Source organism: Sceloporus occidentalis, unplaced genomic scaffold, assembly GCF_023333645.1.
Source record: "Sceloporus occidentalis isolate IW3139 unplaced genomic scaffold, rSceOcc1.0.p SCAF_3, whole genome shotgun sequence".
NCBI lineage: Eukaryota > Metazoa > Chordata > Lepidosauria > Squamata > Phrynosomatidae > Sceloporus > Sceloporus occidentalis.
Window position 1 is genome coordinate 57919555 of NW_028316983.1, and position 13560 is coordinate 57933114.

General features: G+C 42.8%; 1 protein-coding gene across 12 annotated transcripts in view; it reads right to left on the bottom strand.

Annotated features, from left to right (window-relative positions):
* Positions 1 to 13560, bottom strand: part of NFASC (neurofascin) — a 273535-nt gene that overhangs the window by 93839 nt on the left and 166136 nt on the right. For all 12 annotated transcript variants that reach the window (XM_089514565.1, XM_089514555.1, XM_089514553.1 and 9 more), the window contains 4 exons: positions 10968 to 11099; positions 8239 to 8382; positions 5273 to 5384; positions 2900 to 3066 (listed from right to left, as the gene is read on the bottom strand). In XM_089514565.1, the coding sequence (XP_089370691.1) occupies positions 2900 to 3066; positions 5273 to 5384; positions 8239 to 8382; positions 10968 to 11099 (555 nt within the window). The remainder of the gene's footprint in view (positions 1 to 2899; positions 3067 to 5272; positions 5385 to 8238; positions 8383 to 10967; positions 11100 to 13560) is intronic.

A 13560-nucleotide genomic window follows, 5' to 3' on the forward strand; every position in this document is an offset into this window, starting at 1 on the left:
CACCTCTTTCCCTTTATGTCTATTCTCTTGTCTCTCTTTTCCTTTCATCCTTTTCATTCTTTTTTGTACTTTCCTGCTCAATCCACCCTAACTACTTCTTTCAATTTTTTCTTTATTCTGCCCTCTTCATGCTGCAGCTGACAACAAAATAATGTAGAAAGAGCCAAGCAGGATCATGCCAAATATCTAACTAGTGCAGCATCTCTTCACACAGTGATCAACCAAAAACAACTATAATAATAATAATAATAATAATAATAATAATAATAATAGGTTTTATTTATATACCGCCCAATCACTGGGAATCCGAGCGGTTTACAATAGAGGGGATAACAGACAGTTCCCTGCCCACAGGCTTACAATCTAAAAGACACAACACAAAAGGAGAAGGGAATGGTGAGCGGGGAGGGAAGCAGGTCCAGCATTCTTCTCTCCCTCTGAGGCCTGGACCAAGGCAGATGGACCGGAGGGAGGGCTCTTCTTCTTCAGGCTAGCCCCTGATGGAACTGGGCCAGCCTCCTCTCCCCCTCAGAGGCCAGACGATGACAGTTAGGGAGGGAGGAGCCTCTTTCTTCAGGCCAGCCCGATGGTACTGGGCCAGCCTCCTCTCCCCCTCAGAGGCCGAAAGATGACAGTTAGGGAGGGAGGAGCCTCTTTCTTCAGGCTAGCCCGATGGTACTGGGCCAGCCTTCTCTCCCCCTCAGAGGCCGGACGATGACAGTTAGGGAGGGAGGAGCCTCTTTCTTCAGGCCAGCCCGATGGTACTGGGCCAGCCTCCTCTCCCCCTCAGAGGCCGAAAGATGAGAGTTAGGGAGGGAGGAGCCTCTTTCTTCAGGCTAGCCCGATGGTACTGGGCCAGCCTTCTCTCCCCCTCAGAGGCCGGACGATGACAGTTAGGGAGGGAGGAGCCTCTTTCTTCAGGCTAGCCCGATGGTACTGGGCCAGCCTTCTCTCCCCCTCAGAGGCCGAAAGATGACAGTTAGGGAGGGAGGAGCCTCTTTCTTCAGGCTAGCCCGATGGTACTGGGCCAGCCTTCTCTCCCCCTCAGAGGCCGAAAGATGACAGTTAGGGAGGGAGGAGCCTCTTTCTTCAGGCTAGCCCGATGGTACTGGGCCAGCCTTCTCTCCCCCTCAGAGGCCGGACGATGACAGTTAGGGAGGGAGGAGCCTCTTTCTTCAGGCTAGCCCGATGGTACTGGGCCAGCCTTCTCTCCCCCTCAGAGGCCGAAAGATGACAGTTAGGGAGGGAGGAGCCTCTTTCTTCAGGCTAGCCCGATGGTACTGGGCCAGCCTTCTCTCCCCCTCAGAGGCCGAAAGATGACAGTTAGGGAGGGAGGAGCCTCTTTCTTCAGGCTAGCCCGATGGTACTGGGCCAGCCTTCTCTCCCCCTCAGAGGCCGAAAGATATGGAAGATCTACAAGCAGGACAGGAGTGTAATGGTGCCTCCTGATTATCTTCCCCATCAACTGGTACTGAAAGGGTAATTCCTCTTATAGGGAGGCAATATATAGCCACCATGGAGTAGCAGTAGCCATTGATAGTGTCATTCTCTATTTGTCTAATACTCTTTGAAAGCTTTCCATTACTATATTCTGTGGAATCGGTTTCATTGTGTAAGTAAGTGCAGTCACATTTGCGGCTTTGACACTCGTGGTTTTGATTATTCGCAAGTTCACAGCTGTGTGCACACACACACTCCTCCTCCTCCCTCCTGGGCTTTTCCCTTTGGGAGGAAAAGAGCCTTGAAGGGAGGGAGCAGCCAGGAAGGGTGCACATGCCAAACCCATGCCTTTCCCAGTGGGGTAGCCCCCTTCCTAAGGCAGCTTGGAAAAAGGGGGGGGGATTGATCCCCGGCCTCTTTCCCGCTGGGGTAGCTGCCTGGAGAAGACAGCTATCCCATCAGGAAAGGGGTGGGGAGCCAATTAAAGGGATGGGAGGGCAGGGGAAGAAGAGGAGCACAAGAGCCTGCTTCTCTTCCCCTACTCACCCATCCCTTTAACTGGCTTCCATGGGGGTGTGGGGTGGTTATTTGTGTTTTTTACACATTCACGTGGGTCCTGTTTCCCTAACCATCACAAATGTAGAGGGCCGACTGTATTTCCTTTTCTCTGTTTTGAATCATTCACTGTTCTAATAACTAATTCCAGAATCCAGTATTACAGGAGAAAGAGAAAACCTTCCCATTTACATTTTTAACACTGAGCTTAATACTCTACATCCATTTCATGTAACCTCTTACTTGCCTTTTTTTAAAGCCAAAGAACACCAAACATTGACATTCTCCATAAGGGAGCTATCCAAGGCCCCTGGTCATTTTGGTTGCACTTCTCTCTACTCAAACTTTACAATACCATTTTTGAAGAGTGGAAATCAGGACAGTACATAGTTTTCCAAAACAACTGCATCACAAATTTGTATCAAGGTATTATGGCACTGTCAGTTCTATTTTAGAGACTCTATCAATCCTTACAAGGATTGACTAATTAGATGGTGAAACAGACCAAATGACAGATTCTTCCTTCTGATGTGAAAGGTCCAAGGTCCAGATGCCATAGTATTTCTATTTCTGTGGACAAGGTGAAATACCTTCTGTAGTTTCCCATAATTAGAGAAATAAGTAGGTTGGGAAGTACTGCATTTTGGAAGTTGGTTCTTCATTGCCAGGCTGGAATCAGGAAATGACAGTGATCCAGAATCATGCCAAAAGTAACTTTAGCCTGATTGTAACAATTATTGTTGCTTTCTGTTCTGGTCATAGTTTGAGGGAGTTTACTGAAGAGTATAGCTTCTTAACTTCAGATGCCCAAGCATAGACCTGTTGCCATGGAAAGCAACATCTGGATACAGAAGTTTCCACTATCTGGAGGATACTTGCTTTGGTTAAACAAAAGACATCTTACCTTTTATTTCCAAGCGAACCTGGTTCTGCGCTTTGCCCAGAAGATTGGTGGCCACACAAGTGTAAGTTCCTTGGTCTTCCTTTCGAGCCCTGATAATTTCCAAAGTCCCATTCTCATGTGCTTTATAGTTGCCACCATGCAATGTACTTCCCTGGCCATTCTTAAACCTCACAACAACAGAAGAAAAAGATCGTAAGAGGGAAGTAGAATAACAGGCAGGTAATTTAAAATATGTTTAAAATGTTTCTGCATATCAAAAACTAGAACCTAAAATGATTCAATCTCTTTCTCCATATCACCCTCTCTCAGTTATCACACACTCTTTTCCAACAAGCTACAGCAATTAATAACAATTAATAAAATGCAAATTGAACATTATATAATCTCTGATAGTATATTCTTATGCATATTTACTCAGAAGTGCTGAGTTCAGTGGGGCATATCCACATGTAAGTGTGTATAGGACTGCAGTGTAAGGTACTTACAATGATAATCAGCAAACCAATATAATCCACTCTAGCTGTATTCTCTCTTAGGCCTGTTACAGACTGCCAAAATAAAGCTGCTTCAGGTCTCTTTGGAGGTATGCTATTTAAATGATGCATGCACCCTAAGAATCCAGAAGCTGCACCAAAGCTTCACTCCAGTGCTTAGGACTGGAGTGTGGCTTTGGCGTGACCTCTGGACTCTTAGGACCTATGCGTCATTTAAATAGCATACCTCCAAAGAGACCCGAAGCAGCTTTATTTTGGCAGTCTGTAACAGGCCTTAATTTCACTTACTGGGAGATCTAGGTAAGTTAATAATCCAGTCCCTTGCCTACTTCCACCTCAGATTTTACAAGGCTATGCCACAGTGAGTTTATGTTAACCACTATTTATAAAATTATATAACCAATAAGTGTCCAAAAATCTTATAATATGCGAATGTTGCCACTATATATGTCTATAGTCTGCCATTTCTTGTCACCTGTTCTATCACTTAAATAATTTTGTAGCCTCTCAGATGTTAACTGACTCAGTGATGTTTTACAAAAGTTTTCTGTGATAGTTACAGAAGACGATATAACTGAAACTGATATGAAAACAAAGCTTCATTTATATATTTTTGAAAATGGTCTTGGGATACACACACACACACACACACACACACACACACACACACACACATATATATATATATATATATAAATAAATTAGGGAATTCACCAGGCAGGTCCAGCTCCATCAGGGCCAGCCTGAAGGAAGGAGACTCCGCTCTCCATAACTGCCAGCCGCTGGCCTGAGAGGAAGTTCATCAGGCAGGTCCAGCTCCATCAGGGCCAGCTTGAAGGAAGGAGACTCCATCCTCCATAACTGCCATCTGCCGGCCTGAGAGGGAGTTCACCAGGCAGGTCCAGCTCCATCAGGGCCAGCCTGAAGGAAGGAGACTCCGCCCTCCATAATTGCCATCTGCCAGCCTGAGAGGGAATTCACCAGGCAGGTCCAGCTTCATCAGGGCCAGCCTGAAGGAAGGAGACTCCACCCTCCATAACTGCCATCCGTCGGCCTGAGAGGGAATTCATCAGGCAGGTCCAGTTCCATCAGGACTAGCCTGAAGGAAGGAGACTCCGCCCTCCCTAACTGCCATTTGCTGGCCTGAGAGGGAGTTCATCAGGCAGGTCCAGCTCCATCAGGGCCAGCCTGAAGGAAGGAGACTCCGCCCTCCATAACTGCCATCTGCCAGCCTGAGAGGGAGTTCGTCAGGCAGGTCCAGCTCCATCAGGACTAGCCTGAAGGAAGGAGACTCCGCCCTCCATAACTGCCATTCGCCGGCCTGAGAGGGAGTTCACCAGGCAGGTCCAGCTCCATCAGGACTAGCCTGGAAGAAGGAAGAGCCCTCCCTCCAATCCATCTGCCTTGGTCCAGGCCTCAGAGGGAGAGATGAATCACTGGATCTCATCCCCTTTCCCTCCACCATTCCCTTCTCCTTTTGTTTCGTGTCTTTTAGATTGTACGCCTGAGGGCAGGGAACTGTCTGATTAAAAATAATAATTGTAAGCCGCCCTGAGAGCCATTAGGGCTGAAGGGCGGGATATAAATACATAAATAAATAAATAAATAAAATATAAATATATCACTCACTGAAATCCATGGGTTTTAAATTGCTCACATCTAAGGTTATCACAGCTTAGGATCTACTCTAAAAATTGTTAATCTTGATCCAACTAGCTGGTTTATATAACAGCTATCCTTGTATTCTAAAGTATCTTAATTTATGATTACTTGCCAAGAATTCTTCTTTGTCGAATGAGGTGATATCAAGTTATCAACTGATTTCAGAACTTCTATCTCTACCAAAAAGATGTTGTGATTTAACAATAAAAAGTCATACCATCGTAATGTAGGAATTGGAGACCCGAAGAATGGACAGTTAAGGAGAGTACGGTTGTTGAGAATCACTTTGATCAGCTGGTTGCGAGGGGCTAGTATCCGAGGAGTAACATCTGAAAAAGACAATATTATTGCCTGTAAACTAGTCAGAACTTTCATTTTGGTGCAGAGAAAATTGCAAATTTGTTTTTATTTCTCCATTTTAGATTGCTTAGCATTTGCTCTTGGTTTTGTACTACACGTGTCTCCTAATGAAATGAAGCAGTATTAAAAAAAACACCTAGAACTGGTTCTAAAAATAAGACCTACGTGGTATTTAATTTTCATGGATCACAGTTTAGTGAAGCAATTGCTATTCCTTGTTGTAATACTGCTTGTTCGACAAAACACTATAATTTTACGGAATATGTTTTGTACACTGCTTTACTGTTCATTACTTTTTTTCTAAATAAAAGCTTAGAAATTAGTGGCTTGAAATTTCAGTCCTTTCCCCCTCCTGCCCATCACATGAAGCTTTCCTTTTCGTTGTGGTTATTTGCCATGATGTTGGCTTTGACTTATGGTGACCCTATTAATAAGAGGCCTCCAGGAGCCCGTCATCAACAGTTCTGCTCAAGTCTTGCAAACTCAGGGTCGTGTCTGCCTTGCTTGAAATCAATCTCTATTTTCTATTTAAAGTTCATCTCATTCCTACTTGCAGACAGACAATGTCTTTCTAATTGTACATATTCACCATGGAATACTTTTTTATTTCTATTGCATTTCATTTTAGTTAAGCTTCAGGCTTTCTTGTCCTTGTGCCCCTTGTTATCATCTGAACATGTATTTTCATCATGCATACTGTATATTACACCTTGCTCACGTTATCTCCAGATGTGCTGGAGTACAACTCCCATCATCCTCACCTAGAGAATGGCTAAAGACTGCTTACTGAGAGAATCCTCTTGTATTTTTTTTAATAGTTTACTTTCTCAGTACAGAGTTTTAGATCTTTGCCTGTTCATCCTCACATGTGAGGATGAGTGGTTATGGTTGTTTTCTCCTTTTGCTGGAGAAAACAAATATTCCTTCACAGTGTTCTCCCTGTAGCTGAATGTCTTGAAGTGTTATGGAGGAATTATTGTGTGGAGAAAAAACACATGGGGTGTTTGTTGTTGTTTTTAAGAGAAGTCTGTTTAATGCACAAAAACCAAGATTCCTAGCCAGGAAATAGTGTTTTTCATTCAGGAATTCCATTTTTCTCCACACAACATTTAGGGATGTTCAAATATCGGGGAGAAAAATGCACAAAATCCTCACTGATCTATTTCATGGGATTTCTTGATTGTTAGGAAACCCGCTTTTCAACCTGTTAATGAATTATTATAAATAGTCTTTCCATCCCTACCTCAATGATTTTGCATTTATTCCTTTCTAAAATACTTTCAGGGAAGAGAAAGAAAGTACACATCTCCCCATAACATGGACAGACTTCTAAAACCAATTAAATATATCTAAGTTTATCTGAGGAGCCAGCGTCGTGTAGTGATTTAAGCATTGGACTATGACTCTAGAGCTCAGGGTTGAAATCCCGTCTCGGCCATGAGAACTCATTGGGTGAACCTGGACAAGTCACACTCTCTCAGCCTCAAAGGATGGCAATGGTAAAGCCCCTCTGAAGAAACTTGCCAAGAAAACCCACAAGTCTCCATAAGTTGGAAATGACTTGAAGGCACTCAACAACAACAACAAGGGATATCTGAGGATGAATTAATTTTAACACCTGTTGGATTTCCAACAATTTCTAAGGATACACATGCTACCAAAGTTTTTCTGTAGAGCTTTGAATTAGGCATATGGCACAGTTCTCCATGAGAGTATCCCATTTCATATTTGCATGAATTGCATCTTTTGAGACAGGAGACTCTCACGGACAACATATGCCTAATTTGATGCACTACAGAAAAATATATGAATGATTAAATGTCATGAATGGTGAAAAATCCACAATAGCCTTTGTATATTTTTTTCAGCATCCAGGATACAAAATATGTTTATTATAAACCTGATCCATCCTATTTACAGATACTGGATGATTCTTTGGTAATTACTCTGTGGTTATCACAGCTTTGCTTTGCCACTGAGGAAGACGTATATCAAAGCGCGATTGGATGTTAACATATTTTCTCTTTTCCATGCATATTTACAATGTATTACATTGTTTATACACTGTATATTTTGATATAATGGAAGCATACACTCCTCCTACCAATTTTTGTCATTGCACTATTTGAATGTATTTTAGACATTAAAATTATTTTTATGTTTTATTTAATTAATAATTTTTCCAAGACCTTTCTATTTCTTTTGTTGTCATATGAATGGTGAAAGGACAATATCTAAGGGAGACGGTGAATGCTGCTCAGACAAGTAATACTTCACATAAATTTTGCAGTCACAAGAATGACTGTACCACATGCAGATATGTGAAAGTCTCTCAGTGCTTTTCTTTTTGACTGGAATCAAAAGGTTACTTTCTTCTATAAGCAAATGTACACTCACATAAGTATTTTTGAGATTTTAATCAGTGTATGATTAAGGAAATAGAAATCATGACTCAATTATCACTCCTAATTACCAACAATCTGAAATATCATATATACTCATACTCAATCTTACTTAAAAATTGACCCAGGAAACCTTAGTTGACTTATCTACAGGTCAATGTAACTACTGTACTTTAGGTTTTATATGTAAAAAAATGAACCATTCTCTGGTGAAAGGGAAGAATGTAATCTGTCCTGGAAGTACTGACCCCCTCTATTCTCTCATCCATCCAGCCTTTATTATGAGCACAGTTATGCCTGATGGAATTTTGCAAGTTCTTTGGCACTGTTTTCCTTTGATTCATCTTATAATTTTAAAGTATCTTTAAGATCATTGGTATGTACAGATGTCAGGAGCTCAATTGTCCTATTCAATGCTTACCCAACACACTGACAAAGGCATTGGCTAACAGGTACCCATGCTCATTGGAAGCGTTGCACTGATACACAGCACTACTGCCACTTTGGATGTCTCGAAACATAACAGTGTCTCCAGTTACTTCACGACTTGGATTGGGAGCAGAACCTTTGAGAAAGATAGACAGATGTTAAGAGACAGTGCAGCTTTCATCACTGCCAGTAAATCCTATGTGCAAGGGAAATATCATGGATAAAAAAGTTTCCTCTATGTGGATTTCTACATAAACATTACATTTGTAAAGACAAAACCCATCATTTCGAATTAGTATTTGTAGCACATTTGGTCCAACCATAGGCATATAGCATCTTGTTTTATGGAAACTTCTGATTCAACTCTATTTTGACATCTTTCTTATTTCTGTGGTATGTTGCTGAGGCTATATGTTTAAGAAATAAAAAGTCACCATTTACCTTTGAGAGCATAAGAAATGATGTTGAAGTTGCAAAATGTACATGTCTACAGATGTGTAGGGGGCATGCTACGTAACAAGGAAAGAAACTATGGCCTGTTACAGACTGCCAAGAAGCGGTGGTCTGCTGCCGCCGCCGGTTGCAGTGTCCGGGAACCGCAGCAGCCAAACGGTGCGGTTCCCGGACGCTGCAGAGGAGTGTGAAAATTGTGCTCCTTCCTGGGCCCCGGAAGAGACGCCGCGAGGCGCTAGTCGTGCACTCGTGGCGTCACTTGCGGGGCGCGACGTGCGGATGCAGAGCATCCGCTACGTCAAGATGGTGGCGGCCGTGTGGAACGGCCACCACCATTTGTTACGGACTCAGTCCGTGGTAGGGTTAGGGGCGTCTGGAAGAGACACCCCTTTCTAACCCTAGCACGGACTGATTCCGTCCTAGGGTGCCCGTGTGTAACGGGCCTATGATTGCCTTCCCTTCAGTTACACAATGATAAGTGGCCTGTGTCTCGGTTAACCTCATTGTCAAACTAGAAAACTGGATAAAGGGAAGAAAGCCTGATTGCATACGTAGTAATGGGCTAGGTCAATGGTCTGGCTTTGTTTACTGGTTCAAGGACAATAAAAATGCTTCCTTTTGATTTACTCAGAAATAAAGCCTAGACAACTGAATCATATTTTCTCGAAAGCATATTTAGGACTGTTACTTCCAATTAGCAACATTCTTCCTGAGTTTTGTGGCTTAGAAGTAGGGATGGTATGAGTGTGTGTGTCTGTACATGTGTACAATAGGCTCCTGCCACTTCCAGCTTTTCTTGATCTGCTTATCTCCCATACATACTAATTCATTGGTAAAAGCTGTCAGTTTTCATGATTTTCGCCTTATTTTTACTTGTGAAATCTGGGAATAAAATATTAAAAAATCAAGATAAAGGACCTACCAAATGTCCATTGCTGCTCTAGGGGACCAGGGAGGAAGGAAATATCAGGGATGAAACTGGGCAGGTAGGATGTAAAGATAATACACTCTGAGCCCTTCAAACAGATCCCAAGCCAACAACCTGTAACACCTCCTTTTTAAAGTAATCAAGAGAGTGGACAGGGTTAGGGAAGTCCCTAAAATGTTGGTTCAAGCAATGAGCCAAGTTCTCCAGCCATGTATATCCTGACTGTTGCTTCCTTCAGTAGAAACAGGAACAATTTGCAGTGGCCAGAATGAGATGGCAGTTGGCACTGCTTGCTGGTGACTGAGCTTTCTGCAAAACATTGGAAACTAATTTTTCCTCTTTTTCAGATCTGTGCTTCTTTCTGGTACATTCCTCCAAAGCACTGCTGGGATGTGCACAGTATATGTGAACCGTGTTTTGGTTATTCACAGTATGAAAGCAGGTTGCAATCTCAATTCTAGTAAAAACTGAGTCTAACTCTGTATTTAACAACATTTTTGTCTGGACACCCCATAAAAAGGAGTGACGAATATAAAATCCAGGTAAAATACTTGAAGTGGAAACATCCATGGATACATTAAAAGGTAAAGGTATTTCCCATTGACAGTGAGTTGTATCCAACCATAGGGGGCAGTGCTCATCTCCGTTACTAAGCCAAAGAGTCAGCGTTGTCAGAGACTATTCCGTGATTACGTGGCCAGCATAAGTGCACAGAACGCTGTTTACTTCCCATCGGAGTGGTACCTATTTATCTACTTGCATTTGCATACTTTCAAACTGCTAGGTTGGCAGAAATAATATAATCGATACATTATAAACATGCAAATAGCAACCAGAGGTCTTCAGCAGGATCACCTAAATATACTCTGTCACAAAAAGAACTGAACACAGTCTTTTTGAATTCACTGTTAGGAACAAATCTACTGTTTAAATTGTGGTTAGGAATCCTGCACTCTAACCACTGGGCTACTCCTCAATCCACTGACCTCCACTGTTTGCACTCCATCTACAAAAGGAATTTTTGGATTTAAAAAAGTTCACCCCCCCCCCCCCAAAAGTACTTTCCAAAATCAGAGGTGGGTTTTCAAGCACTTCTGTTTTCATTTAAGGGGGCTGGCGCAGTTAGTGATAGAGCCCAACAGCTAAAAACTGGCTTTTGAAATTCTGGTGTTTGCCATGCCTGCTTTAAAAGTTTTAACATTTGCTTCAAAGAATTATGACTAATACATTAATGTGGTTACTGCTAAGATTATTGTTACTCAGAAATACCAGTATTTCCCTCATCACAATTATGGAGTCACAATACACACTTATCTTCTATTCACAACAGAAGTGCTTACTTTCAATAGGTTCTCCATTCACCAGCCACTGGATTAAAGGCTTGGGGTTACCATTGGCTCGGCAAACCAGTCTCCCATCTTCACCAGGAGCCAAAATTAGGTTCTCTGGTTCATCCAACCAGAAAGGAGCAGCTTTAAAATAAGAGAAGCAGACAACAAAGGATATGATAATGATTTCAACCAAACCATTCTGTTTTCCCTCAGTATATGTTATTTCAGTTAATGCTCATGTCATCAAAAGCTTATGTGGCAGGCAATAATAATAATAATAATAATAATAATAATAATAATAATTATTTATAAACCGCTTTTCCAAATTTGATCAAAGCGGTGTACAACACAAAACAAAAATGTGAGACAATAAAACAAATCAATAACACATATCATCAATTAAAATTATATTAAAAAGTTTACAAATATTAAACCCCAGAAAAAACACACTAGCTGGATCACCCAATTGCATATCAAGGGGAGAACAGAATGGAATCAAGACACATGGGGGAAAGCTTGTCGAAAAAGAAAGGTCTTAAGATTCTTCTTAAACATGTCAAGGGAGGAGACAGAGCGGAGCTCGTCAGGAAGGGAGTTCCAGATTTGCGGGGCGAAGATAGAAAATGCCCTATGTGAAGACGAGGAATATCTTGTCTTCAGAACCCTCAACAAATGCTTCCCGACCGATCTGAGAGTGTGGGGCAGATTATATGGGGAGAGGCGGTCCTCCAAGTACCCTGGGCCCAAGCCATCTAGGGCTTTATAGGTAAAAACCAACACCTTGTATTGCGCCCAGAAGCGAATAGGCAGCCAATGTAGATCTTGTAAAATAGGTGTTATATGGCTAGTCCTGGGGCATCCGGTAACCAACCTTGTTGCCATATTCTGTACTAACTGAAGCTTCCGGGTTTGGTACAAGGGTTGCCCCATGTAGAGCGCATTACAGAAATCCAACCGAGAGGTTACCAGAGCATGTACAACCGTTTCAAGGTCCCTCCGGCCCAGGTAGGGTCGCAGCTGGTGTATCAGCTGAAGCTGGTAACAGGCGCCTCTGACCGTCGCATCCACCTGAGATGTCAGGCGGAGCGACGAGTCCAGAAGCACCCCCAGACTGCGAACTGAGTCCTTCAGGGGAAGCGTGACCCCATTCAGGACAGGTGGACAAATTTCCTTCCCCGGGCCAGGGGAACCAATCACGAGTACTTCCGTTTTCTCTGGATTCAGACTGAGTCTGTTTTCCCTCATCCAGCCCATTACCGACTCCAGACAGGCATTTAGAGGAGAGATACCATCCCTAGTTACTGCATCAGTCGGAGGCACAGAGAAACATATTTGGGTGTCATCAGCATAACACCACGCCCCGTGTCTCCGGATGATCTTGCCCAGCGGTTTCATGTAAATGTTAAATAGCATGGGAGACAAAATCGCTCCTTGAGGGACACCAGATGTTAGTTCCCTCTTATCGGAACGATAGTCCCCCAGCTGCACCATCTGGAATCTAACCGAGAGGTAGGAACGGAACCACTGAAGCGCAGTGCCCTCAATCCCACCTCTCTCAGGCGTTCCAGAAGGATACCACGGTCGATGGTATCGAAAGCCGCTGAGATGTCTAAAAGCACTAACAGGGACACGCTACTCCTGTCCATGCCCAGACGGAGATCATCGACTAAGGCGACCATGGCAGTCTCAACTCCATAGCCCGCCCGGAAGCCAGTTTGAAATGGGTCTAGAAAATCCGTTTCGTCCAAGATCGCTTGAAGCTGGAAAGCAACCGCTCTCTCGATCACCTTCCCCAAAAAAGGCAGCAACGAAACAGGCCGATAAAATATCATAAGTATATTAACAAACAGAAGTGACATTAAACAGATGTATTTTCAAATTTGGTTCTAATTTTGCAAAATGAATCACACCTGAATATGACCAACATAAATATATACAAGAGAGCATGGGGTATTAAAGCATGTTTTAAAAAAACCTTTCAGTCTGACCTGAACTTCTCCTACTCTAGGAGCCTCAAATTTCTAGCAGAATCAAACTGCTTTTATAAAGGAGACAAAGGCCTGTTACAGACTGCCAAAATAAAGCTGCTTCGGGTCTCTTTGGAGGTATGCTATTTAAATGATGCATGCACCCTAAGAATCCGGAAGCTGCACCAAAGCTGCACTCCAGTGCTTAGTAATGGAGTGTGGCTTTGGCGCGACCTCCAGACTCTTAGGACCCATGCATCATTTAAATAGCATACCTCCAAAGAGACCCGAAGCAGCTTTATTTTGGCAGTCTGTAACAGGCCTATAGTATGGTAGCCAACTTCAGAGAAAATTTTTTAGTCTAGATAGTGATAGTGTTCTGTTCTGTGTGCCACACAATCTAATTTTTCTCTTGAATAACAATGCATGGGCTCTCCAGAGAGGATGTAAATAATATTTTGCTTAGGGCTGCTGATTTCTAAATATGCTGAGACCAAACAAGGCTCAGAATACACACTTGACACCTCTGAGCAGTAGGGCCCATTGACCATAATGCCTTCCCTTGCTTCTTGGTATATAGCAACAGTAAGCAGCCATATAAATTATCCACAATGTCCCACAACAACATTAGATTA